This window comes from Schistocerca gregaria, chromosome 2, assembly GCF_023897955.1.
Source record: "Schistocerca gregaria isolate iqSchGreg1 chromosome 2, iqSchGreg1.2, whole genome shotgun sequence".
Lineage (NCBI taxonomy): Eukaryota > Metazoa > Arthropoda > Insecta > Orthoptera > Acrididae > Schistocerca > Schistocerca gregaria.
Genome location: NC_064921.1, coordinates 729,620,068 through 729,644,776, shown reverse-complemented (window position 1 = coordinate 729,644,776; position 24,709 = coordinate 729,620,068). Strand labels below are relative to the sequence as shown.

Below are 24,709 nucleotides of genomic sequence, written 5' to 3'. Positions count from 1 at the left end.
GTCCTGATTGTGGCGCTCACCTGCACGGCGCCAAACACGCATACGGCCATCATTGGCACCAAGGCAGAAGCGACTCTCATCGCTGAAGACGACAAGTCTTCATTCGTCCCTCCATTCACGCCTGTCGCGACACCACTGGAGGCGGGCTGCACGATGTTGGGGCGTGAGCGGAAGACGGCCTAACGGTGTGCGGGATCGTAGCCCAGCTTCATGGAGACGGTTGCGAATGGTCCTCGCTGATACCCCAGGAGCAACAGTGTCCCTAATTTGCTGGGAAGTGGCAGTGCGGTCCCCTACGGCACTGCGTAGGATCCTACCGTCTTGGCGTGCATCCGTGCGGCACTGCGGTCCGGTCCCAGGTCGACGGGCACGTGCACCTTCCGCCGACCACTGACGACAACATCGATGTACTGTGGAGACCTCACACCCCACGTGTTGAGCAATTCGGCGGTACGTCCACCCGGCCTCCCGCATGCCCACTATACGCCCTCGCTCAAAGTCCGTCAACTGCACATACGGTTCACGTCCACGCTGTCGCGGCATGCTACCAGTGTTAAAGACTGCGATGGAGCTCCGTATGCCACGGCAAACTGGCTGACACTGACGGCGGCGGTGCACAAATGCTGCGCAGCTAGCGCCATTCGACGGCCAACACCGCGGTTCCTGGTGTGTCCGCTGTGCCGTGCGTGTGATCATTGCTTGTACAGCCCTCTCGCAGTGTCCGGAGCAAGTATGGTGGGTCTGACACACCGGTGTCAATGTGTTCTTTTTTCCATTTCCAGGAGTGTAGTTTCACGAAGTTTCGATAGGTGATGGTACTATACACAGCCTTCAAAATGGTGTCTTAATGGAGGTGCATTCCAAGCAGAGAGCTGTCGTTGAATTTCTTTTAATGGTAAACCAGGGCATCACAGATATTCATAAACACTTGTACAATGATTACGGAGATGTAGCAGTGAACGAAAGCATGGTGAACTGTTGCGTGAGGCATCTGTTATCATTGTAACAAGCTTGCGCAAACTTGTCTGATCTCCCATGTGCCGACTGGCTGCGTACAGGTGTGACTCCCATAATGTTGGAACGTGTGCACATTCTCATTCGAGGTGATCGATGGATGACAATGAAACACCTTGCTGCTCAACTGGACATCTCTGTTGACAGTCCTGACACACTTGTCCACGAGCTGGGGTCTTCAAAGGTTTGTGCCCACTGAGCTTCTCAGCACCTAATAGAAGACCATAAAGACCTTCCACCTGTTTGGCTCAGTGAAGGATGCACTCCACAGGAAGCACTACGTAGATAGTGGCAAGGTTACTGATGCAACAAGATGTCTTTGATGTCAGCCGGAAGAGAGGCACCATGAAGGCGCACAGGCCCTTCCAGTAAGGTAGCATAATGCTGTCACATTGAACAGAGATTCTGTTGAAAAATAGGGTTTTATAGCCAAATGAGTGGGAAATAATATGGTATATTGGAATCCTGAATAAAACCAATCTGCTTTCAGAAAAAAAAATGTGTTGCATTACTTACTGAACTCCCCTCATACATGTGCTCACAATTCGATACAGCCTTAGTCATTTCTGTAGTTTCTTTCACTCTAATCTACAGTCATGATTTTCACAGTTGAGTCATTCCCATGTCAAATGACTTAGGGAGTCCAGCTGAATGACATTCAGTTCTGTGGAAATTTGTGAAGAATGAACACAAGTGATCTAAATTGACTTCTGCCAAACTCCATCTGCAATTTGGTATAGGTACTAGAACCATTTTCACAGGGGCTACTTTCTTGTCAATTGGAAATGTAAAGTTTGGCAAGCCATTGTTCCTGAACTAACAGAGCTACGATCCCGCTCAGTGCATTGTCGGTCTGCCTTTTATGACAAATGAAATTTATTGGAAACTGGAATGTCATGTTGAGTCTTCGAAGCATATGTTGTACAAAAGTTGTGTCCTACACTAATTCACGATTCACGAGTCATGCTAATGATCTGTAGACCCATTCAAGGAAATATATATCTGTAAAAGGAAAGTAGTGGATGTGTCTTTTCGTGGTACAAGTAACAGTAACAGTTGCAGAACATGAAGAAGTCAAGTCTTTTACCAACTACACACAGGATTTCAGAGGCACTCATTAGCAGGACCTCTATTTAAAGAGAATAAACTACGGCAACCGGATTAAAAGAAAAAGGTAAATACATCAGATGTTACACTGGGTAACAGGTCTCATGAAGTGTTCTGACTCAGCTTCAACTACATGGAGTGAGCCAGCAGCTACATGTCTCATAACTTTATAGTTTTCTCAAGTCAATTCTCCTTTTGTTAAAATTAACCAGTTCACAGTCACCTATATTTATTCTAGTTAAAAAAAACTACTAAATATATATAAAGTTCTACACTATGCTCATATCTAACAAATCAACAAGCAAAACAAAAAAAACCTGACATACCTCAGATTCTCTATTCGTAATTAAACGATTAACAATGGCATATATAAGGCCATATGTTTTCTTATACATTTTCCACATGTCATCATCCTGAAAGTACTTTTTCAGTGCATAAAATGGAACTGCTTCTTGTAAGAATGATACTATTGCTGGCATTGTTGAATCATAATATATGATCTGTGACCAAAATCTGTGGACAAGAGATAACTAGAATCACCAATTTCTGTATCAAATAAGTATACATTAGAAATCTGCTATCTTTGTCGCCAATTGTAAGCTACTGTCTTCAATGAAGTATCATAGAACAGTCAAAATCTGTAGAAAGAAAGAAAAGCAACATGGTCTTTTAGATCAATAAATTATGCGATGCAGCAACCTACCTGTGTTGCTTCAAGTTGAGAAGCCATTCCATATCACTATTGTAGAGCTTTACAACATCCAGCCAGGATTCCTTTTCTCCAAGAAGATACTTGCCATCTGAGTCGGGAAGTGGTGGAGTTTTAAAGTGGATGAATTTTCTCTCTTCTGCCCAACCCTTGTGCTAATGAAAGAGAAACAGAAAGCCAAAAGTTTATAATTTCAGGAAGACTGAATTATATAATGAATTCAACAGATAATACAATTAACTTCAAACATAAACTGAAATCACATTTACTTTCAACTCCTCCTATTCACAGAAGAATTTCTCAATGTGTAATAATAATACAACTTATGGCAATCAAACACATATTCAGCATGTTGCCATACTACACGGCAAGAGCCCAATTATCCAGATTAATGTAGACCTGAGACTATGTGGACAACTGAAAAACTTAGATAATCCAAAATACACAAGTTTTTGCCACACACACTTACGTACTATATTATCAAAACATGCTACATATCACATTTGAAAGCTCACTGCATTACTTGCACATTCCTCTCCGGAAACTGAAATTGTTTAAAAATTAAACTGAAACCCACAGTATTTGGTATCATGATTCTCATTTTCCAGATAATCTAAACATCGGTATTGGTCAAACTAATTTTACCCTGTATGCTCTAATAAAAAATCAATGCACTGTAGTGCCTCAGCATGCATGATAATAAATCCCTTGATCAGCCGGTCTTTGCTCTCTCCCTTTAGCTAACATACTTTTTTCACTATGTTTGTGTCATTTAGCTACTTCAATTATAGTTCATGGGTATCGCTATTTAACCATTTGTGGATGTTTTTGTCATATACATCTTCACAACCAAAAAATTGTATTCCAAATGAAAAATATTCATTCTAATTATAGAAAGACACTTCGCACTATATTTTTCAAATTTTCAAAAATCGAAAAACTATGTGTGGTTAATCCACGTGCCAGATAATACCCACTTGGATAATGTGGAGACTGCTGTAATTGTAAAACTGCCTCATCCTGCACAATAGCGCGAGGTCACAATCACAATCCATGGAACATGCAATTAACTAAAGTAAACAATGGAAGATACAAGATGAATGTTCCCAATCAAAGAGACCCAACAGCTCAATGTGCAAGTGGGAATTCTCGTTTATTCAAACATAATTTTGTATTTACTTAGCAGGCTGTGCTCGGCCACAGCTGATTTTTCTAGAAGTCAGTGGTGGCCAAGCACAGCCAGTTATATAAACACAGGATTATGTTTTATCAAACAAGAATTCTTGCTAACACATTCAACTATTGGGTCTCCGTGATCAGGAAAGCAGTTGAAATCAGACTATGCGATAACAATTTTAACAGGCACACTGCCTCTGTACTCACAAATGCACAGAAATGAGCATCTGAAAAAGAGAGAGCACAGAGGAAAACTTCCCATTGTTTACCACCTGACGTAAGTGATGGAGCTGCAAGTGATGCTGAACAGTAAGTTTGAGGATAATCTATGGATGTACAAGGCACCACTTCAGCATACACCACTACCACAATGTAATCCAGTTAATCAGATTTCTTCTTTGGGCATAAAAGTGGAAGCCTCACCCATTTCACAAGGCAGACTTAGCCCCTGTGACAATGATAGGAGCAATCATTGAAAGCATGGGATTTTATCCAAATCTTATGCAGCAAGGAGACAGAACGTTTCATTCAATGCAGTGACTTGTCAAAGGACAAAACATCTTCCACTCACATGGTCCTACAGGAGCTCATTAATGAAAAAATTGATGGGAACCGTAGATTTTAAAATATTTGTGGTGGAAAGTGTGACATCTAGAATGGGAATTTTCATGTTCAACCAATTAGATTTGGATCCATTGGTTAAATAGTATTACAGTAACAGGATAAGGGACTTTGGTTTGGTTAGAGGTAGAGATGCTTTCCTAAATTGACCAAGATAAATGAAATGATAATCCTTTGTCAAATTTGGAATGGGATGTCCTTATAAAGAGAGAAACAAATGTTTATATATAAAAGTAGAGTGTATATAGGCATGTACGTCCATGATCTCCCGAAACCTTGGACCAATTTCAATCAAATTTGGCACAGAAACAACAAGCATCATGAGTATCAGCACAGGGGGGTTTATAACCACCTAGCCCCAAAAGGAGTGGGGATAAGGGCAAAGACACGTTTGCTCCAGGCCTGGCATATAGGCTGCCCTGCATGACAGGCATGTTGAGCATGACAGTTATGTTGGAGCTTTATCGATCTGTTTGGGAGGAGCTACATGTGCAGATGGGCACAGGTGGGTGAAGGTTGAGTAGATAAGAGGATGGACAGAGAGGGGGGGATGGACAGAGAGGGGGGGGGAAGAAGATAAGGGGCAGAGAGAGTGGGAAGGAGAGGGGAGGAAGGAGAGGATAGGCAGAGAGAGTGGGAAGGAGAGGGGAGGAAGGAGAGGATAGGCAGAGAGAGTGGGAAGGAGAGGGGAGAAAGGAGAGAATGGGCAAACAGAGTGGGAAGGAGAGGGGAGGAAGGAGAGGATGGGCAGAGAGAGTGGGAAGGAGAGGGGGGGAGGAGAGGATGAGCAGAGAGAGGGGGAAGGAAAGGGGGTCAAGGAGAAGATGGGCAGAGAGGGGGGAAAGGGGGGGAGGAGGAGCAAGGAGAGGGGCAGAGATAGGAGGGGAGGAGAGGAGGGACAGAGAGTGTGGAAAGGAGGGAAGGAAGAAATGTATAGCAAGAAAGACAAGGAGGAGACAGAGAGACGATAAGAAGAGATGAATAGGGAGATGGGATAAGTAGGAGATGGAGATAAGGCAAGAAGAGAAAAATAGGGAGACAAGAGTAGGAGGAGATGGGCAGTGGACAGAAAGAAGGGTGGCAGGAGAAGGGATTGGGGGAGGGGGGCCGGTGTGTGTGTGTGTGTGTGTGTGTGTGTGTGTGTGAGAGAGAGAGAGAGAGAGAGAGAGAGAGAGAGAGAGAGAGAGAGAGAGAGAGAGAGAGAGAGGGAGAGGGAGGGGGAGAGAGAGAGAAGGGTTGGTTGGTTTTGGGATTTGATGGCGGCTAAACATTGAGATCATCAGTCCCCAATTCCAAACAGACATACTTTTAAAAGGCCTATACAGTAAAAGCGTAACTGCTGCACCCAGAGGGAGAGAACACCAAGGGGTACAGAGCTAAAATGAACACCGCAGCAACAAAAAATAGAAAACACTTAAAAGGAACAGAGCAAATAGTTGCCTAGAGTAAAATGGACTACAGAGGTTGATGGATCAGGTAAAAGGTCAACCACTCAACTATAAACGAAGACCCTCCAGCTGTAAAGCGTTGAGAGAGGTACCAACACAACTTGTTACCATAAAAGACACTATTTTGGTATCCATGTCACAATTAAAAGTTGCTGGAGTGGGTGTAGCCTGAGAAATCATGCGAGAGCACCCACACTAGAGAGAGTGATAAAATCCAGCTGCACGGATAACACGTAAAACTGAGTCAGCTATAGAGGCATCATCACCGAGACTTAAAGGAAGTGCAGCTGGTAAAATAAAGGACTGCCGCAAGGGGGCTAAAAGGGGGCAGTCCATCAGAAGATGGACCACTGTCAGCCCTGCATCACAGTGACACTTGTGCAGGTTCTCACAACGAAGGAGATAACTGTGGGTCAACCGTGTATGTCTAATTCGGAGACGACAGAGAACAACTGAGTCCCTACGTGTGTCCCTCAAGGATGAGTTCCATACGGCCGTGGACGACTTTACCATGAGGAGCTTATTTGGCGTGTTCATGACAGACCATTCAGAACTCCACACATCGCGGACCTTACGATGTAGGGCTGACCGAAGGTCTCTTTCCACGAGACCAAGCTCCAGGGTTGGCATGCTTGGCCAACCGATCGACACGTTCGTTTCCTGGAATGCCGATTTGGCTCGTGGTCCACACAAATGTCGCTGAATGATCACATTCGGCGAGAGCAAAAACAGCATCTTGAATACCGCGCACCAAAGGGTCCTGAGAAAAACACTGGTCGAATGCTTGCAATCCACTCAGGGAGTCACTGCGTAAGACAAATGACTCCCCAGGGTAGGAGGAAAGGTGAGCAAGTGCACGATAAAGAGCAACCAGCTCTGCAGTGAAAAGATTGTTCCCACAATGCAGGGAATACTGCTCAACGTAGTCCCCGTGGATGAAAGCAAGCCCAATGCATCCATCGACCACAGAACCATCAGTGTAGACTACATCTGCATCACGAAACAAGGCAAGAAGAGCCAGGAATTGTTGATGAAGACAGGCAGGTGGAATGGAGGACTTGGAGTTGCAGGACAAATCCAAGCAAAGCTGCAAGCGAGGGAGGGACCAAGGAGGGGTAGAAGAAGAGGGCCAGAAGGATGGAGCAAGGGGAAAGGACTCGAGTGACGAGAGAAGGGAACGAATGCGGACCGCGGTCAGGAGACCCGACCTAGGCTGCTGTCGTGGGGAGGGGAGTGCAGAGGATGGAAAAAGGAGCCTGTGGTTTGGGAGGTCGCACAAGGCATGGACGCGGGCACTGTATGACGCAAGCAACTGTTGTCGGCGGAATCGTAGGGGAGGGATTCCAGCTTCTACAAGAAGGCTAGTCACCGGACTAGTGCAGAAGGCACCTGTTGCCAGTCTGACACCACAATCGAGAATCGGGACGAGGGTCTGCAATGTTGAAGGTGCAGCTGAGTCGTACACCACGCTCCAGTAGTCGAGACGGGACTAGACTAAGGCCTTATAGAGCTGTAGGAGGGTTGTTCGTGCAGCACCCCAAACGGTGTGGCTGAAGCAGTGAAGGATGTTGCGGTGCCACCAGCACTGTTGTTTAAGCTCGCGAAGATGAGGTGTCCAAGTGACCTGAGCATCAAACAGCATGCCAAGGAAGCGATGCGTCTCCTCAATAAGAAGGATTTCATTGGCTAGGTAGAGCTCTGGATGGAGGTGGACCGTACGATGACAACAGAAATGCATCACTTGGGTCTTAGAGGTTGAGAACTGAAAACCATGGCTGGATGCCCAAAAATGTACCTTACAGATAGTTCCCTGCAGCTGCCGTTCAGCAGCACTGATGCTTGGGGAACTGTAATAAAAACAAAAGTCATCAGCATATAGAGAGGAACAGACCGATGACGCCACCGCAGCCGCAACACCATTAATCGCCACCAAGAGGGGAACACTGAGAACCTCAAAAGGAGAAATGGCGGGGGGAGCTGGGCGAACAAGGCAACTAGGTTGGCAAGAGGGACAACCTCATCCGGGGTAAGGTAGAGGGAACAGATGGTAAGCTCCATTCCTGCCCTGACTCCAACAGCCACATCCTCGAGAGCCGTGTTAAGTGGCACTGGGGCACTAGGAACAGTGGCAAGAACATAAACACAGACACCGCCAGACACCCTGTCATATTCTGCGCGGTTCTTACAGTAACCCCGGTAGCCACAGAGGGAGGGGAAACGGCGAACAGGAAACCAGGTTTCCTGTAGGGCCAGACAATTGGCAGGGAAGCGACACAAAAGCTGTTTCAACTCAGCAACGTGGTAGAAAAAACCACGGTAATTCCATTGTAGGATGATGGTATCTGACTGTGAAGACGTGAAAAAACCTGGGGGTGGGGATAGGTAACGCCTTAGAAGTGCTCGCTGCCAGATCAACTTCCATAGCAACTGCGGGTCGAGCAACATCGAGTTCCTGAGTGCACGCTAGATGCTCCACATCATCTTCCGGTGCAGCGGTTAGCTCCTTTTCTGTCTCTATATCCTTCTCCTTTTCCTTTTTCGTCTTTTTGGTAGGGTCCCGTTTGTCCTTCGGTTTATCAGGCTGGGTGTACGGGCCTCAGTTGGTGGCTTTTTCAGCCACTGGCTGACATCTGGAGGGGCAGTAACCATGGAAGGGAGGGCACCAAGCGATCCCTTCTGCGCAAGTGGAGCTGGAGGAGGCAGGCACTTCTCCAGCGCAGAGGTGGGGACTGAAGTCCCCAAAGGAGGAGAGGTTGTTACTCCCGATGTTGATAACAGGGGAGCAATGGAAGAGGGTCTTCCCCCAACTACCTGCGGGGTAGGGTAGGAATAGACGGCCGGGCTGGAGAGCCCACAAAAAGTGGCTGAGCTTGGGGGCTCGTCGCCAGAGATGGCGGCATCGAAGCTGCTGCAGCAAACGTCGATGAAATGCGCACATGGTGAAGTCGGTCGTATTTGCATTTAGTCTCTGTGAGCCTGTCCAAGATCTTATACTCCATAATCTTCCGTTGATAAACCGTGCAGTCTGACGAGCAACAGGAATGTTTATGTCCGCAGTTGACACAAACAGGGGGCGGCGAACACGGGTCGTCGAGATGGGAGGCACGTCCACAATCCCGACAGATAGGGTTGGCGTCACATCTCAATGACATATGCCCAAACCTCCAGCACTTAAAGCAGCGCATGGGAGGAGGGATGTAAGGCTTAACATCACATTGATATATCATCACCTTGACCTTCTTGGGCAGGGTGTCTCCCTCGAAAGCCAAGATGAAGGCGCCGGTGGCAACCCTACTATCTTTAGGTCCCCTGAAGACACATCGTACAAAGTGGACACCGCGACATTCCAGATTTGCACGGAGCAGACGTCAACAACAGGTCACGATGAAAAATAAGCCCCTGAACCATATTGAGGCTCTTATAAGATGTAATGGAGACTGCAACATCAACGAGCTTGTCACAAGCAAGCAATGCCTGTGACTATGCTGGGTATGCTGTCTGTATGAGGACTGCTCCAGACCTAAGTTTAGACAAGCCCTGAACTTCTCCAAACTTGTCCTCTAAATTTTCCACAAAAAACTGAGGCTCTGTGGTCAGAGATGAATCCCCATCTGTTTGGCTGCAAACCAGAAATCGAGGAGAATACGTCTCACCAGGTAATTTAGACCGCTGTTCCTCCCCTGGTGTGGGCAGGGGAGGGAAGGGAAGGATTGGGGGTCATACTGTAAAGCATTGAATTTGCCTTTCTTACAGACTCGTGCTTGCGCACTATTCGTATTTCTTTTCATGGTGGTCCCACGAGCAGCTAGGGGAAGGAATGTCCACCCAGACAGAGCCCCACTTGCCTGGGTAAGCCTAATAAAGCCGGCGGGCGGCAAGTTCCCCAGAGGTCGCCCGCTAGCAACTGTTCCTCAACAGCCATGCATCTCCTCGGCGCGCAGCACCTCTTGAGATTGAGGTTTTTTTTTTTAGAGGTTTATATCATCCTCGCAACCCAGGCAGTTCATCCAAGATGCCCGGGCTCTGTACCATACAACGTTCCACCGTTGCGCCTTACGGTGGTCATTGAAGCACACTCAGAGCTTACAGTATTGCGGACCGGTGGTGCTTCCCAGTCCCCAGTCAGCGACCCCGGAGTCGCCAAGCCCGTACCCAGCAACTAAATGCTGAGCCCCCTGAGGGCGAGAGAGAAGGGGGGGGGGGGGGGGAGGTGGAAATGGAGCAGGGGAGGAGAATACGAAAACAGAGAGTGGTACAGGAGATGGGCAGGGGGGAAACGGGGGATAGGTGGGGGGGAGGGGAGATGGGCAGAGAGGGGGAGCAAGAGACAGGCAGAGAGGGGGGAGCAAGAGGGACGCAGAGAGGGGGGAGTACAAAATAGGCAGATTGGTGAAGAATTGGAGATGGGAAAAAGGAGAGGATGGATAGAGAGAAGTGGGAGCAGAAGATGGCCAGAGAGAAGGGGGTGGAGAAGATGGTCAGAGAGAGGAGGGAGGAGAAGATGGACCAATATAGGGGTTTAGGAGATGAGTGCAATATACCATATTTGACGAACCATAAGACACTCTGGACTATAAGACATATCTTAATTTTTATGCAATTTTTTTGAAAAAACCGCATTTTTACCATTTTTATTATTACATTGCAAAGCCAGACTAAAAAAAAATCTTATTTTATAATGCTGAACTGACCTTTCAAACCCCTGAAAATCCTCATCTCACTTCTCTTCTTCTTCCTCTTCATCGTTTTACTAACTGTTTTATCCACTGACACACTTGTTTGATTTTAGGTCCTTTTAAAGCTCTCTCGGCATTAATTCATGTTGGGTTTCATCCCTCATCCATTTTTTTCCATCTCTCTCTCTCACATACACTATAAATGGATTGTTTATTAAGACATCCAGAGGTTGCAATTGTGAAGTAAGATCCCTCGGAATAACAACTACCTCTGTATTTTCCTGTCTCGATGTCCCTTTCACAGAATTTTCCAAATCACTACTAAACTGATCTAGCACAACGAGAGAGCTCTTCTTCAGCAAAGTACCTTTCCTTCCCTAACACACTCTGTTAATCCATAATTTCATACCAGCCTTATCCACCCAACCCTTGTCAAGGCTTTGGCCGTTTTGGCTTTGAAAATGATTACTGACTTTAGTACCATCAACAAAACAAGTAAGGACAACAGCGTAGTGAATTTTTTCATGTCCAGTTGTTTTTGTAGTTTAAGTTTTAGCACCTTTCATGGTAACAGTTCTGTTACTCAGCACATCAAATGTCAGAGGAGTTTCACCCATATTCGCTATCTGGCCTAGTTCCACCTAGGTTTTCTTTCAATTTTGAATAACAAAGTGATAGAAAAAATAATATGTTCTGTTTGTACCCTTGTGGAATTTTCTGAGATATTTTGTTTTTTGTTTGCATGCACAGTCCATGACACTTCATAACCCTATAACCCTTAAAGTCTGTTAAGTTCCACTGTAGCGCTAGCTTACAAGACTGTATTTGAATCACTTTTGTATCAATTCCAAGGCCATTTTGACAATGTCCTTGAATCCATTTCAATACATCATCTATTTTTGGCCATTTTGCTGTGGCACATTTATTCTTCCTCATTTTTTTCAGTTCTTCTTTAGCTGCCCACCAATCACAATGATTTTTTCTGTTGGTGGAAGGCCGAATTACTGCTCAACTGCTCTACTTCCCTGTTGTTCTGCTTATGTTATTACTCTCAATTTATACCCTGCATCACATGAATACCTTTTATTTTTTCCATTATGAATTTGCTACTAACAAAAATATTGTCCTGTTACCAATAACATAAATCACTTTCAATTCAAGTTCACCGGCGCTGTAGACTGTGATGATACGTCATAGGCTAGACAGCGTTCTTAAGTTCGTGATGGTGGGGCGGGAGGGACACAATGTTAGGAAGATTGTGGATCCCCGCAACTCATGTTCGGTGCATCAGTGCACTGCTGCTGCCAGTTGAATCCAATGTTGCCAGATAAAGAGAGATTTTCTGTAGCATCAATATATGGCCATTTTTTTAGACTGGTGAGAATTTGAAATCAAACACTGGACATTATTATATTAATTATGAGTATATGCCACAGTTGAATTTTGGAGGCAATTTTTCAAAGAAAAAAGTGTTCCTTCTGGTCCGTAAAATACGATATGTTGTATACATAAGCGGGCAATGTCGCAGGAAGAAGGCTAGTTACAACTAAGACTCAGAGGTGCCACAGCTCTGGGATAAATAACCTTCAGCTGTGTCGTAGACCAAGATAATGCTTTTGTGTGTGTGTGTGTGTGTGTGTGTGTGTGTGTGTGTGTGTGTGTGTGTGTGTGTGCGGGGGAGGGGGGGTGCGCGCGCGCGCGTGTGTGTGTGTGTGTGTGTGTGTGTGTGTGTGTGTGTGTGTGTGTGTGTGTTTTCTAACAAAGAATACATATTTGTAAGGTGAGCTATTTTACAATCCTTTTTTGTATGTCTATTCACAGCTAAACCTCTCCATTCTGCAGTGGCTGGTTATATTTACTAATCCAACCACTTTAGATGGCTGCCTGATATGGTAAAAGCATATTGAGTGTAAACAGCTCACAACATGCAGCAACACATCCAGAATCAATCACATTCTTCCAATTTGGAACTAAGCAGAGAGCTTAAGCCAGATCCTAAGATAATCTTAGATTTGATTTCTTGAGATCTGCTGTCACAGGTGGACTTTTACAGCATCCACCCCCCCCCCCCCCCCCACCTCTTTAAAAGGTCAAGAGTGTGCTACACAGAGTTATTGATTCCTTGCATACCTGGGTACTTGATATGTGCATGCACGGGTATTTCCATATTACAGAAAGCCCTTCATAGGTTCAGTGATGAATTACTGGCTGCAGTCAAAGACAGACTTCTGGGAGGTATACAATGCAATATCATATATCATATTGTCTCTTAGTGGACAAAATACGGGATCACATAATATCAGACCAGCTTTGTGAATGTATTCAGAGCTTCCTAGTACACAGAATTCAACACACGTGTTCTCATCAGGTTGAAATCATCTGATGAAAAACTATCTTCAAGGAGTACCTCAAGACCGTGCCACAGAACCATTTTATTCACTACATATGTAAACAATCTGGTGGATAATGTACCAATATATCTCTCTGAAAGTCAAAACACCTAAAAGCTGAGATATCCAAGAAAACCTGCTGCAGATTTACACTTGGTGCAGGGAGTGGTGCTTGACTTTCGAAATAAACATGTGTAGCATACTTCACATACTCTCGCAGAAGGACCCACTACTGCTCAGTTACACTAATGACAACATATCACTGGAAACGATGACAATCTTAAAATATCTAGGGTATCCATATTCAATGACCTAAAATGAGGACAGCACATACAACAAGTTGTACGAAAACCCAACACCAAGCTGACAATCAAGGGAAGGATCCCAAGGAAATGTAATTCATCCACAAAAGAAATGGCTTACAAATCACTTGTTTGATCAATCCCTGAATACTGCTTAGCAGTATGACACCTCACCAAGTGGGATTAATAGAGAAGAAGGAGTCAATCCAATGAGGAGGAGTATATTTCATCATAGATTTATTTAGTAAGCAAAGAGAACTTGATAAAGATTTTCATCAAACTTACTGTCATTTTACTCATGCACCATTTTGTTTGGAACAGGAAAGGCATGAAAAGGTAAATGAACTGTGCACCACGCACTTTAAGGCACATTGTGAAGAGCTTTCCATATAACTTCCAGTTTTTGAATGGTGTTTGTGTTAAGAAACCCATGTCTCACAGTTGTTAAGTAAGAACTGGTAATATACATTGATTGTGGACTTCATATTTCAGGCAGACTGGAAGATTTGTTTCGAAAATCCTATTTAATTGATTAAAGGATCCTGCAGTCGTTTTTACTTTTCTGTTTATTTCTTCTGTTGTCCGTCTGGTCGTCATTTAGAATGGTTCTAAATACTAAAATTACCAACTGATTCAATGACTTCACTGTCACATGGTACAATTTTCTCTTTATGTGTTCATACTACATCATTTTTGTCTTATTATATGTGCCCTTCAGGTCTACTTTCTACTTCATATAAGGAGGAGGAGATTAGTGTTTAGTGTCCCGTCGACAACGAGGTCATGAGAGATGGATACTTCATATAGGATGTTCTACACTCATTACTGAAGTTTATCTGTACCAGATGCGAACAGTACAATGTTATCACCGTAACGTACACAGTTCACACTGTCGTATAAAACATGTATTTCTTTGACTTATTTCTTTGACATATTCCTGTTTTAGGGATCTCTAGACTTCCTCTAGGGTCACTGAGGATAATTTGAATTGTATTGAATCTCCTTGCATGACTTCATTTCTGAATTCAACACTATCATATTACTGCATAATTGGTGTTTTAGCACTGGCATATACCTTAGTATGATACAGCAAATTTAATCAGCGACTTATTTTCCGGAGGCAGTTAATATAAATTTTGTTGAAATAGAGGCAAAAGCTCTCTCAAAATCCATGAATCCTCTTGTGTCACTTCATATTCATTATTCAATTCTATAATTTTGTTAACGAATAGAAAACTGTTGACTGTGCTACATTCACTCCTAATGCCAGCTTGTTCCTTTGCCTTATTAAAATCTAATAATTTTCTACATAATAGATGATAATTTTAGTGAATATCTTGTTGATTACAGAGAGGAGGTTGAAAATCATACAGAAACTTTTATTTTACCTGCCCCTTTTCCTGTTCTAGGGGACATATTTTCCCGATGGCGACTGTACGGACTAGTAGTACACTCATGGGTACCAATTTTTCTTTCACAGGTCACATGCCTGTTGATTGTTGTAGCAGTATACTACCACCGGGTATAAAGGACGCCACCCAGCCAATCAGAACCAGTTCACATTGGGAGTTGCTCCAGGACATGGGCTGACCTCATTCTGTCACTCCCTCAATCAGAGCTCCCTCTGCCCCAGCACAGTCGTTCGCTCTGACCTGCACCCAAGTCTTCCATCCATATCTCGTCCAAGTTCTCGAAGCTGAGCCCGATGCCAGCCACACTGCAGACTGTCAATGTTTAACTTGCCATCACTTCACATACATGACCTATCTGAAAGAGCTAATCACTCCACATCGTCTGCACCAACCAAGCTAACTCCGACCGATTACGAGCTTCCGCCTCAGTGGGGTGTCCTCCTTAGTCTGTCCTCGAGCTCTGTCCCTCTCCACAGGTACGGCCACACCAACACTACCCTTTATGAACTTAGTGGGGTCTGCTGCTGCTGCAACGGAACAACAAATTTCTGCAGAAGCTAATCTGCTTGCATCTCCTGAGCAACATCACTGCCATAGTTTCCAGCAGTACCCATCAGCAGCCTACTGACGTCCCACCAGCCCATCACCAGTTGGTCAAGAACACCAGCTCCTCATCACTGTACCACTGGCCCATCTCTTCCACCCTAGCTCACCAGCACCTGGCTGACATCTGACCTGCGAATCAACAGCTGGCTGACACTCTCGGCTTGGATGGCAGCTGAGACAACTCCTCCTCTGTCACCCCTGATGGGTTCCAACGAGTCTCCAGCCCGGGTTCCAGCAAGTCCCCAGCCACTGCCTCTGCTACGGCTTCCACTGTCACTGGCACAGCCTCCCCACCACGGCCACAGCTGCTCTTGATACCACCATTACATCCACCATTCCTGCAGTTTCATTTTCTGTGTCACTTCCTGCTCCCATTTCTATTTTTTCACCTCATGCCATACTGCAAATCCCTGTGCCACTCTCAATCCCATCACCATTGCCATCTCCCAGTGCTGGATTGCCATCCTCAATGATGACCTTGCCCATCTTTTGTTTCCAGGTCCCTGATTGTTGTGCCCTTCCTCCCGGCCACATCAGTGGATCATATGGCCTGTTGGCATTGTCGCATCTTGGGTGGCTGCTGTCAATCGGGCATCGCCTCTCATTGGCCACTGCACTTGCTGCACCACCTCCCAGTGGCATCTGCATTGCCTCCAAGCCAGCTTCACCACCTCTTCTTGTTGTAATCAATGGTACTGACATGGGACCTACAATTTATAAATACAGGCATGTATAGCAGGCTGACGCTCTCCAGGCTAATGGCGACACCACCATCGGAGTGGCAGGATAACAATCTGAGTTTGACTTAAGCACACAGTATCATCGTCAACGTCATCTCCCATTGACACCACAGCAACATGTGGCACCAGCTATGCTTCAAACAGCGATACTACTGCGAGGACTGATTAATCCTCCACACACCATGTGCCTGTTGATTGTTGTAGCAGCATCCTTCTCCCCAGCACAGTCATTCCCTCTGCACCGCATCCAAGTCTTCACTCTGCATCTCGTCCAAGTTCTCCGTGCTGGGCTTAATGCTGAGAACACCTGTGACCTGTCAGAGTGTACCCAGATTACGGCAACCATGTCTGCAGACTATCAAATGGAGATCATCTCTCCATATGAACCATGCCAACCACACTATATCTGTCTAGTTAAGAACTTCTGTCTTATTGGGACCTGTGTCCTGAACCATCTTCAAGCTGTACCACTCTACACAGATATGGCCATAATGATTTCATACTTGTACAAGCTCTTCATGTGTGTTGCCTGTGACTATCGGTGGACTAGAACCAAGTAGTGCTGATTCAAGTCTGAATGAATGTTTTGTTGTATTCTTACCTGAGGCACATTAATTGGCATGCCTCTTGACCACAAAACAAAACTCCCAATTCTATAGCAGTTAACTCACATCTGATCAAGCAGGCTGTCAGACATGTGGACACAATATTGCCAACACATTGTTAACAGTCATTACCAAGACACTGTTTTGGCAGGATCCTGGCAGCAATGAAACCAAAAAAGTTTGTTCCTCCTCTGATTGAGAAGTCTTTGTCACTAGTCGCCACTTCAAACCTGAATGCCAGTGCACCATTTAGTATGAACAGCAGTACTGGAATCACTTCTCAAGCAGCAACTCCTGTATGATTCAGAATGAGCCACATCACTGACCAAAAGACTAAATAAAATGTATGGGCTACATTGAGCTGTCTTTCTCAGTTAGACATTGTCTTACCAAACACTATTGGGCAGGCACCTCTCCTAAATATTGGTACTGATGGCCCACAGCTGGTTTTGAGTTATTGAACGCATTAGCTTAGATGATCTTCGTGATATACTCAGACATCTCTATGAAACATATTGGTTTCAGGGTCTAAATCCCCCCCCCCCCGGACCTCACTGAAAAGTAAAATAATTACAGCAGTGTCACAGTTTGAGGAATTTCCTTTTCCACACTCATTTTATAAGCAATTTTGCAATTTCCTTTTGTATTGCTTTGTCAATCTTCTACAGTTTCTACTGAACCTAGTCCCATACATATCTGCAAATGAAATTATCCTGCAGAGGTTTGATTAATAGGAAAACAAATTTGGATGAAAAGATTCTGTTAAAAGTGCTGCTTGCATGAAGACCGCTTAAAATTCTTGTACCAATATTGTTGCAGGTTTCTGGGATATTAAATTTGCCTGCAACCTGTATACCATTGTTTCCCACATGATGACATGAAAATTGTATAAAGAAACTGGAATAGCACTGTATTTATTATTTAATTACTCACACAACATTACAATGGGGCCACATTTCTTGAAATGTGAATAGTAGATAAAAATACACTCCTGGAAATTGAAATAAGAACACCGTGAATTCATTGTCCCAGGAAGGGGAAACTTTATTGACACATTCCTGGGGTCAGATACATCACATGATCACACTGACAGAACCACAGGCACATAGACACAGGCAACAGAGCATGCACAATGTCGGCACTAGTACAGTGTATATCCACCTTTCACAGCAATGCAGGCTGCTATTCTCCCATGGAGACGATCGTAGAGATGCTGGATGTAGTCCTGTGGAATGGCTTGCCATGCCATTTCCACCTGGCGCCTCAGTTGGACCAGCGTTCGTGCTGGACGTGCAGACCGCATGAGACGATGCTTCATCCAGTCCCAAACATGCTCAATGGGGGACAGATCCGGAGATCTTGCTGGCCAGGGTAGTTGACTTACACCTTCTAGAGCATGTTGGGTGGCACGGGATACATGCGGACGTGCATTGTCCTGTTGGAACAGCAAGTTCCCTTTCCGGTCTAGGAATGGTAGAACGATGGGTTCGATGACGTTTTGGATGTACCGTGCATTATTCAGTGTCCCCTCGACGATCACCAGAGGTGTACGGCCAGTGTAGGAGATCGCTCCCCACACCATGATGCCGGGTGTTGGCCCTGTGTGCCTCGGTCGTATGCAGTCTTGATTGTGGCGCTCACCTGCACGGCGCCAAACACGCATACGACCATCATTAGCACCAAGGCAGAAGTGACTCTCATCGCTGAAAACGACACGTCTCCATTCGTCCCTCCATTCACGCCTGTCGCGTCACCACTGGAGGCGGGCTGCACGATGTTAGGGCGTGAGCGGAAGACGGCCTAACAGTGTGCGGGACCGTAGCCCAGCTTCATGGAGACGGTTGCGAATGGTCCTCGCCGATACAACAGGAGCAACAGTGTCCCTAATTTGCTGGGAAGTGGCAGTGCGGTCCCCTACGGCACTGCGTAGGATCCTACGGTCTTGGCATGCATCCGTGCGTCGCTGCCGTCCGGTCCCAGGTCGACGGGCACGTACACCTTCCGCCGACCACTGGCGACAACATCGATGTACTGTGGAGACCTCACACCCCACGTGTTGAGCAATTTGGCGGTACGTCCACCCAGCCTCCCGCATGCCCACTATATGCCCTCGCTTAAAGTCCGTCAACTGCACATACGGTTCACGTCCACACTGTCGCGGCATGCTACCAGTGTTAAAGACTGCGATGGAGCTCCGTATGCCACGGCAAACTGGCTGACACTGACAGCGGCGGTGCACAAATGCTGCGCAGCTAGCGCCATCAACGGCCAACACCGCGGTTCCTGGTGTGTCCGCTGTGCCGTGCGTGTGATCATTGCTTGTACAGCTCTCTCGCAGTGTCCGGAGCAAGTATGGTGGGTCTGGCGCACCGGGGTCAATGTGTTCTTTTTTCCATTTCCAGGAGTGTATTTTGTAACTGTGTGACTGATTGGTTGTGTTTAACAGAGTTCTCTCTTTCACTCATTGCCCCAGTAACCATTCATTATGACGGAAAAAAGTTAAAATTACATGCTTTGATAATTTATTACTTCCAATCAAGCATTTTAAATGAGATTTTCAGTCATTTGGACGTCATATTTCAGAATACGCCATTCAAACATTCATTACACAATATAGGATCTACTGTTATGTGCACAAACCACAAAAATCAAAATTTTACAAGTTTCAGTAAGGGACGGAGAAATATTCAACTAGATGCTATTTCACTACTTCCTGCACTATTTAATGCCTACTAGATAGTTTTATCCAATTAGCTAAGGAAATATGCATCATTTTTTTAAAGGGTCTCTCTGAACACCCTTCAAAAGGTTAACTACAATATCAATATCTCTAAATTCATACAACATATTTAAACTGACTCTTAAAACTGTAAACTGTCAGTACATTCATAATGGGAAGTGCTTGATATGATGCTGAAATCATCACAGTAATACATCTCAATTCTACTGATCTGTACTCATTCATCAGTACAGCCCAGATTTGTATGTTATTAAGTATTCTTTTCTTTACTCCTATGCACTTGAAAAGTGTAAATGTTCATGAACTATGTTGCTAGCATTGATTAATTTCATTTTATCATTACATATATTCCTATAATTATGTTTCTATGTGTTTTAGATATATTTGTTCACAAAATTACATGTATTAATGCCTTTTTTTTAGCCTTAACCTATGTTCACACTGAGGGATTTGTCATGGACATTTTTACCTGCCACAACCTGTGGAGAGAAGTATCTAGTTGTGTGTGTGTGTGTGTGTGTGTGTGTGTGTGTGTGTGTGTGTGTGTGTGTGTGTGTGTGTGTTTTAGTGCTGTTAATATGATTGTAAAAAGGGAGAATACTCTGAGAAAGGAAAATGTAGGTAGTGGGTGTATAACTTTCACTAGAAACGGTACAGTCTCGGAACTTACAGTTCAGTGATGAGTGACCTGAAAGTTCAAGACATAAAAGTTAATTCAAAAATTTTGTTTGTAATATATGACAGACTTTGGAGTATTAAATATGACAATTCAATACTACACCTTACAAGACACCAATTTTCCAGAAGCTGTAACCCCTGGTGACAACTTGCCATTATATTACACTTTTTAGCTATTGGAAATTCCTACAGCTCCTTAATGCACATGCAAAGGATGTTCATACCTAAAATCAACAAAATACTACTAAAAGTTTGTCAGGCTATAATAAAGGTGCTTCAAAGAAAATGTAAACATTTTCCGGCTGCCCTCATTTATATTAATTACAAGTGAAAAGTCTAATTCTGCTATTGCACTTGCATTTGCCGAAGACTCACTGTCATATTCTTCAAGTTCCTCAACTCTTGTTCAAAAAATCAAGTCTTTTATCCTCTTCTGAAGAATAGCAAGGGTTTTTTTGTGAAAGTTTATCAGCTCACACTCAACAAACAAGGTAAAAGTTCCTCAGGATTTAGTCATTTGCGCACCTCAAAACTCCCATTACATCATTAGTAGACATTTGTTTATTACTTTTGCCTTCTTGCGTGGTGGATATGTAAGGGGACTCTGAATGAGTACTCAAAGTACTTGCTTTGTCTGCCAATGGTATTGATACACTGAGGACAGTCTCCTCACATCTCTCTCTTCCAATGTACCCTAAAAATGAGGAAAAATATTCCTCAGATTTTTTGTTTCCTTTTTTCAGACACCATATTCTGAAGCACAATGGAAGGAAATTTCATGAGAATCTGAGATTCACCGGAACTTTCCTCACTACACAGGGGCCTTAGATGGAAAACACATGCAAATTATTAATCCTGCTCATGCTGGAAGCACTTACTACAACTACAAAGACACTTTCAGTATTGAGTTAAAGGCATTAGTGGATGTCTATTACCAGTTTCTTAATACAGCTGCGGTAGTGTAAGAATGTATTTTAGATGGAGGTGTGTTTAACCATACAATCTTTAACACAGTCCTTCAAGAAAGTGAGCTGTACATACCACAACCAGAGCCTCTGCCAGGAAGAGCTCTGTCCATTCCCTATTCAATGATTGTTGGTGAAGTCTTTGCACTTCAAGAACATGGCATGAAATCCAACGATTCACTGAGAATGCCCTTGGAATCCTGTAGTCTGTTTTTCACGTTCTAAGAAAACCTATTCACATCGATCCCCATAAAGAAACTACTATGACTTTGTGTTGTGCTTGTCTTCACAACTTCCTAAAAAGACATCTAATTTATTCACCACCAGGTAGTTTTGATTCCTACAAAGAGGGACCTTAAATCCTGGGAGATGGAGACCATCCCCCACTTACATCCCGCTATTCAGGATCAGTAGAAATGTTACCAAAGATGATAAGCAATTGAGAGATGGGTTTGCAGCATATTTTGTGACTGCTGAAGGACAAGTGAAAAGACAGTATTTGTTTGCTTACACACAAACCTCGAGACGTCAGGCATTCAGATCTGTGCCAAACATTCTGTGTTGACAGAGTATCAACTAAAATACTGATTTAGTTTGTACTGTTGTCTGGTAGAACATGTGTAAATGGTAATTAAAAGTAATACCAGAACTACAGAGAACAAGAAAAGCACACCTGTGAGCACTGAATGTGAAGATCTCTGGTAGGTGAGTTTGAACAGCATCAGATTGTCATACTTAAGGTCCCGAGTCCGAAACCCACCGGTGGCGATTATTTTTTAACAGTTCACATATGAAATTATTATATGGGAGAACATTTTTTCTAACATGTAAAAGTATGTTTCGGAGTTCCTAGCAATGTCCTTTTGGCAGTCTGCTTTCAATTCGTTAGATGAAAGTAGCAAACCTATATTTTTGACAAAGGCCTTACTGGCCAAAAGATAGTCTTTTTGTTGTGCCTATCTGCAACTCAGCATCTCAGCCATATGGTGAGCAGTAACCTCCCTTTTCATAATATTGTTAGGTGTGGTGTTATCTTTATAAATATACGCTGTAAGTTTACTACTTTCAACTAATGAAGCAAAAGCAAATTGTCAAAAGAACACTGCTACAAATTTCAAAATGCCCTTCTAAATGTTCTCCCATATAACAATTTTGCATGTAAACCATTAAAAAAGAAATCACCACCAGTGGGTTTCGAACTCAGGATCTTTAGTATGACGTCCTGATGTTCTACCAATTCACGTATCAGAGTTCTTCACATTCAGAGCTCGCAGATATGCTTTTTCTATACTCCACAGTTCCGGTGTTACTTTTAATTACCATTTACACGTGTTCTACTAGACAACAGAACACAGTATGGACTAAATCAGTGTTTTGGTTGATGCTCTATTGACACACAACGTTTGGAAGCAATATGGAGTTTTGGGTGTTAGTGTCAAAAGGTAGTTCAGTGATTAAGTATCATAATCATAAAAAAAAAATGCTTTTTCCCATGCACAGCCTTTCACTGTTATGTAGGTAAACATTTGTGATAATCATATAAAATAAATATGCTCAAGCTTACCTCAAATGTGGATAAACTCAATCTCGGTTAGCTTACATTCTCCTGGATGAGCAGTGAATCACAGACATACCACTTCAATACATACAGCTCTTCTCTACGTGACCCTGAAGTCTTCGGAGATAAACATTTGTAAAATTCACAGAGAAAGTATCACCTTAGATTGTGATTTTTACTGTCCAATTCTTTATTCAAAAAACCAAATAAAGATATGAGTTGGTGAACTGCATCTGATTTAGGGTTTTTATAATTGTGGAATGTAGGATTCCATAATGAACATCTTTTGCAAAATTCTTTGATTAGTTTCACAATATTACTTTTGTCCACAACACCAGAGGTCTGCCCCTGAACTGAAAGCAAATGCTCAGTAGAAAATGTATCAAGGATCTGTGCTGTGTTTTCAAAGCTCAAATGGATACAGGCACATGTGGCAGAACAGAGTATTTCTTGGAAATTTAGTGTCGGTGTCATAGGTACTTGTTGCAGGAACCTGCAACTTGTGCCAGATCCCACTGGTTGCACATACCGGGCACAAGTCTATACGACAAATCACTCAGTGGGAACAAAGCTTTAATTATAATTCCCCAAACTCTCAGTAGCCTTTTCCCTTTGGAAAATATTCTAATCCAAACTACATAAAAGATGAAGACAGGAATTAAATAATCTGTAAAAATCATGTTCTAGTGCTGTAATACGCGGTTAATTGCACTTTGATTTGGATTATGGAAGGTGTGCTTCTACTTAATTTTCTACATATTTTTACCTATTTTAATTTTACATGTTCATATCTCATGAAATATCTGGGCTCTCTACACATTAGTAATGCTCACACTGTTAAGGCTGTGATAGTAACTGTGACTATGGGTTGTACAATGAATGTTAAGAAAGGTAATAAGATATTTGTGCTTAGGAAGAGTAACGGGATATAGATTGCAGAGTATCTGAGTAGCCAGCATCAAATATTCAGTGATGAGGACAAAGATATTGAGTACAAACAGAAAAAATTCAAAAGCATTGTTCAATACATGAGACAAGTATGTTCCGAGCAACGTCTTAAAGGATGGGAAAGGCCACCAAGGTTTAATAGCTGTGTTAGCAAACTGCTCTGTAAACAAAGAGAACTTCACCGCACATTCAAGAAAAGTCAAAAACTGGCTGACAAAGAAAGCTGAACAAAGTGAAAATGAGCATAAGGAGAGCAATGGGAGAAGCCTTCAATTACTTGAAAAGTAAAATTCTGTCAACCAATCTGAGTAAAAAACCTAAGAAGTTTTGGTCTTATCAATAATCGGTTTGAAATCACCTATTCATTCACTCAGGGATCATACTGGAACCAAAACAGAAGATACAGAGAGAAATACTGAATTTGGTCTTCCGAAACGGTTTCGCTGGAAAAGATCTTGACATAGCCCCTCCTTTAGATCATCATATGAAATCGAACACCCCCCCCCCCCCCCCACGAACCATGGACCTTGTCGTTCGTGGGGAGGCTTACGTGCCTCAGCGATACAGATGGCCGTACCATAGGTACAACCACAACGGAGGGGTATCTGTTGAGAGGCCAGACAAACATGTGGTTCCTGAAGAGTGGCAGCAGCCTTTTCAGTAGTTGCAGGGGCAACAGTCTGCATGATTGACTGATCTGGCCCTGTAACACTAACCAAAACGGCCTTGCTGTTTTGGTACTGCGAACGGCTGAAAGCAAGGGGAAACTACAGCCGTAATTTTTCCCGAGGGCATGCAGTTTTACTATATGATTAAATGACGATGATGTCCTCTTGGGTAAAATATTCCGGAGGTAAAATAGTCCCCCATTTGGATCTCTGGGCGGGGACTACTCCTGAGGACGTCGTTATCAGGAGAAAGAAAACTGGCGTTCTACGGATCGGAGCGTGGAATGTCAGATCCCGTAATCGGGCAGGTAGGTTAGAAAATTTAAAAAGGGAAATGGATAAGTTA

General features: G+C 43.8%; 1 protein-coding gene across 3 annotated transcripts in view; it reads right to left on the bottom strand.

The window, feature by feature from the left end:
* The window catches only part of LOC126334866 (activating signal cointegrator 1 complex subunit 2), a 121,855-nt gene that overhangs the window by 89,130 nt on the left and 8,016 nt on the right, over positions 1 to 24,709 (bottom strand). For all 3 annotated transcript variants that reach the window (XM_049997550.1, XM_049997552.1, XM_049997551.1), the window contains exons 3-4: positions 2,825 to 2,985; positions 2,448 to 2,634 (exon numbers count right to left, since the gene is read on the bottom strand). In XM_049997550.1, the coding sequence (XP_049853507.1) occupies positions 2,448 to 2,634; positions 2,825 to 2,985 (348 nt within the window). The remainder of the gene's footprint in view (positions 1 to 2,447; positions 2,635 to 2,824; positions 2,986 to 24,709) is intronic.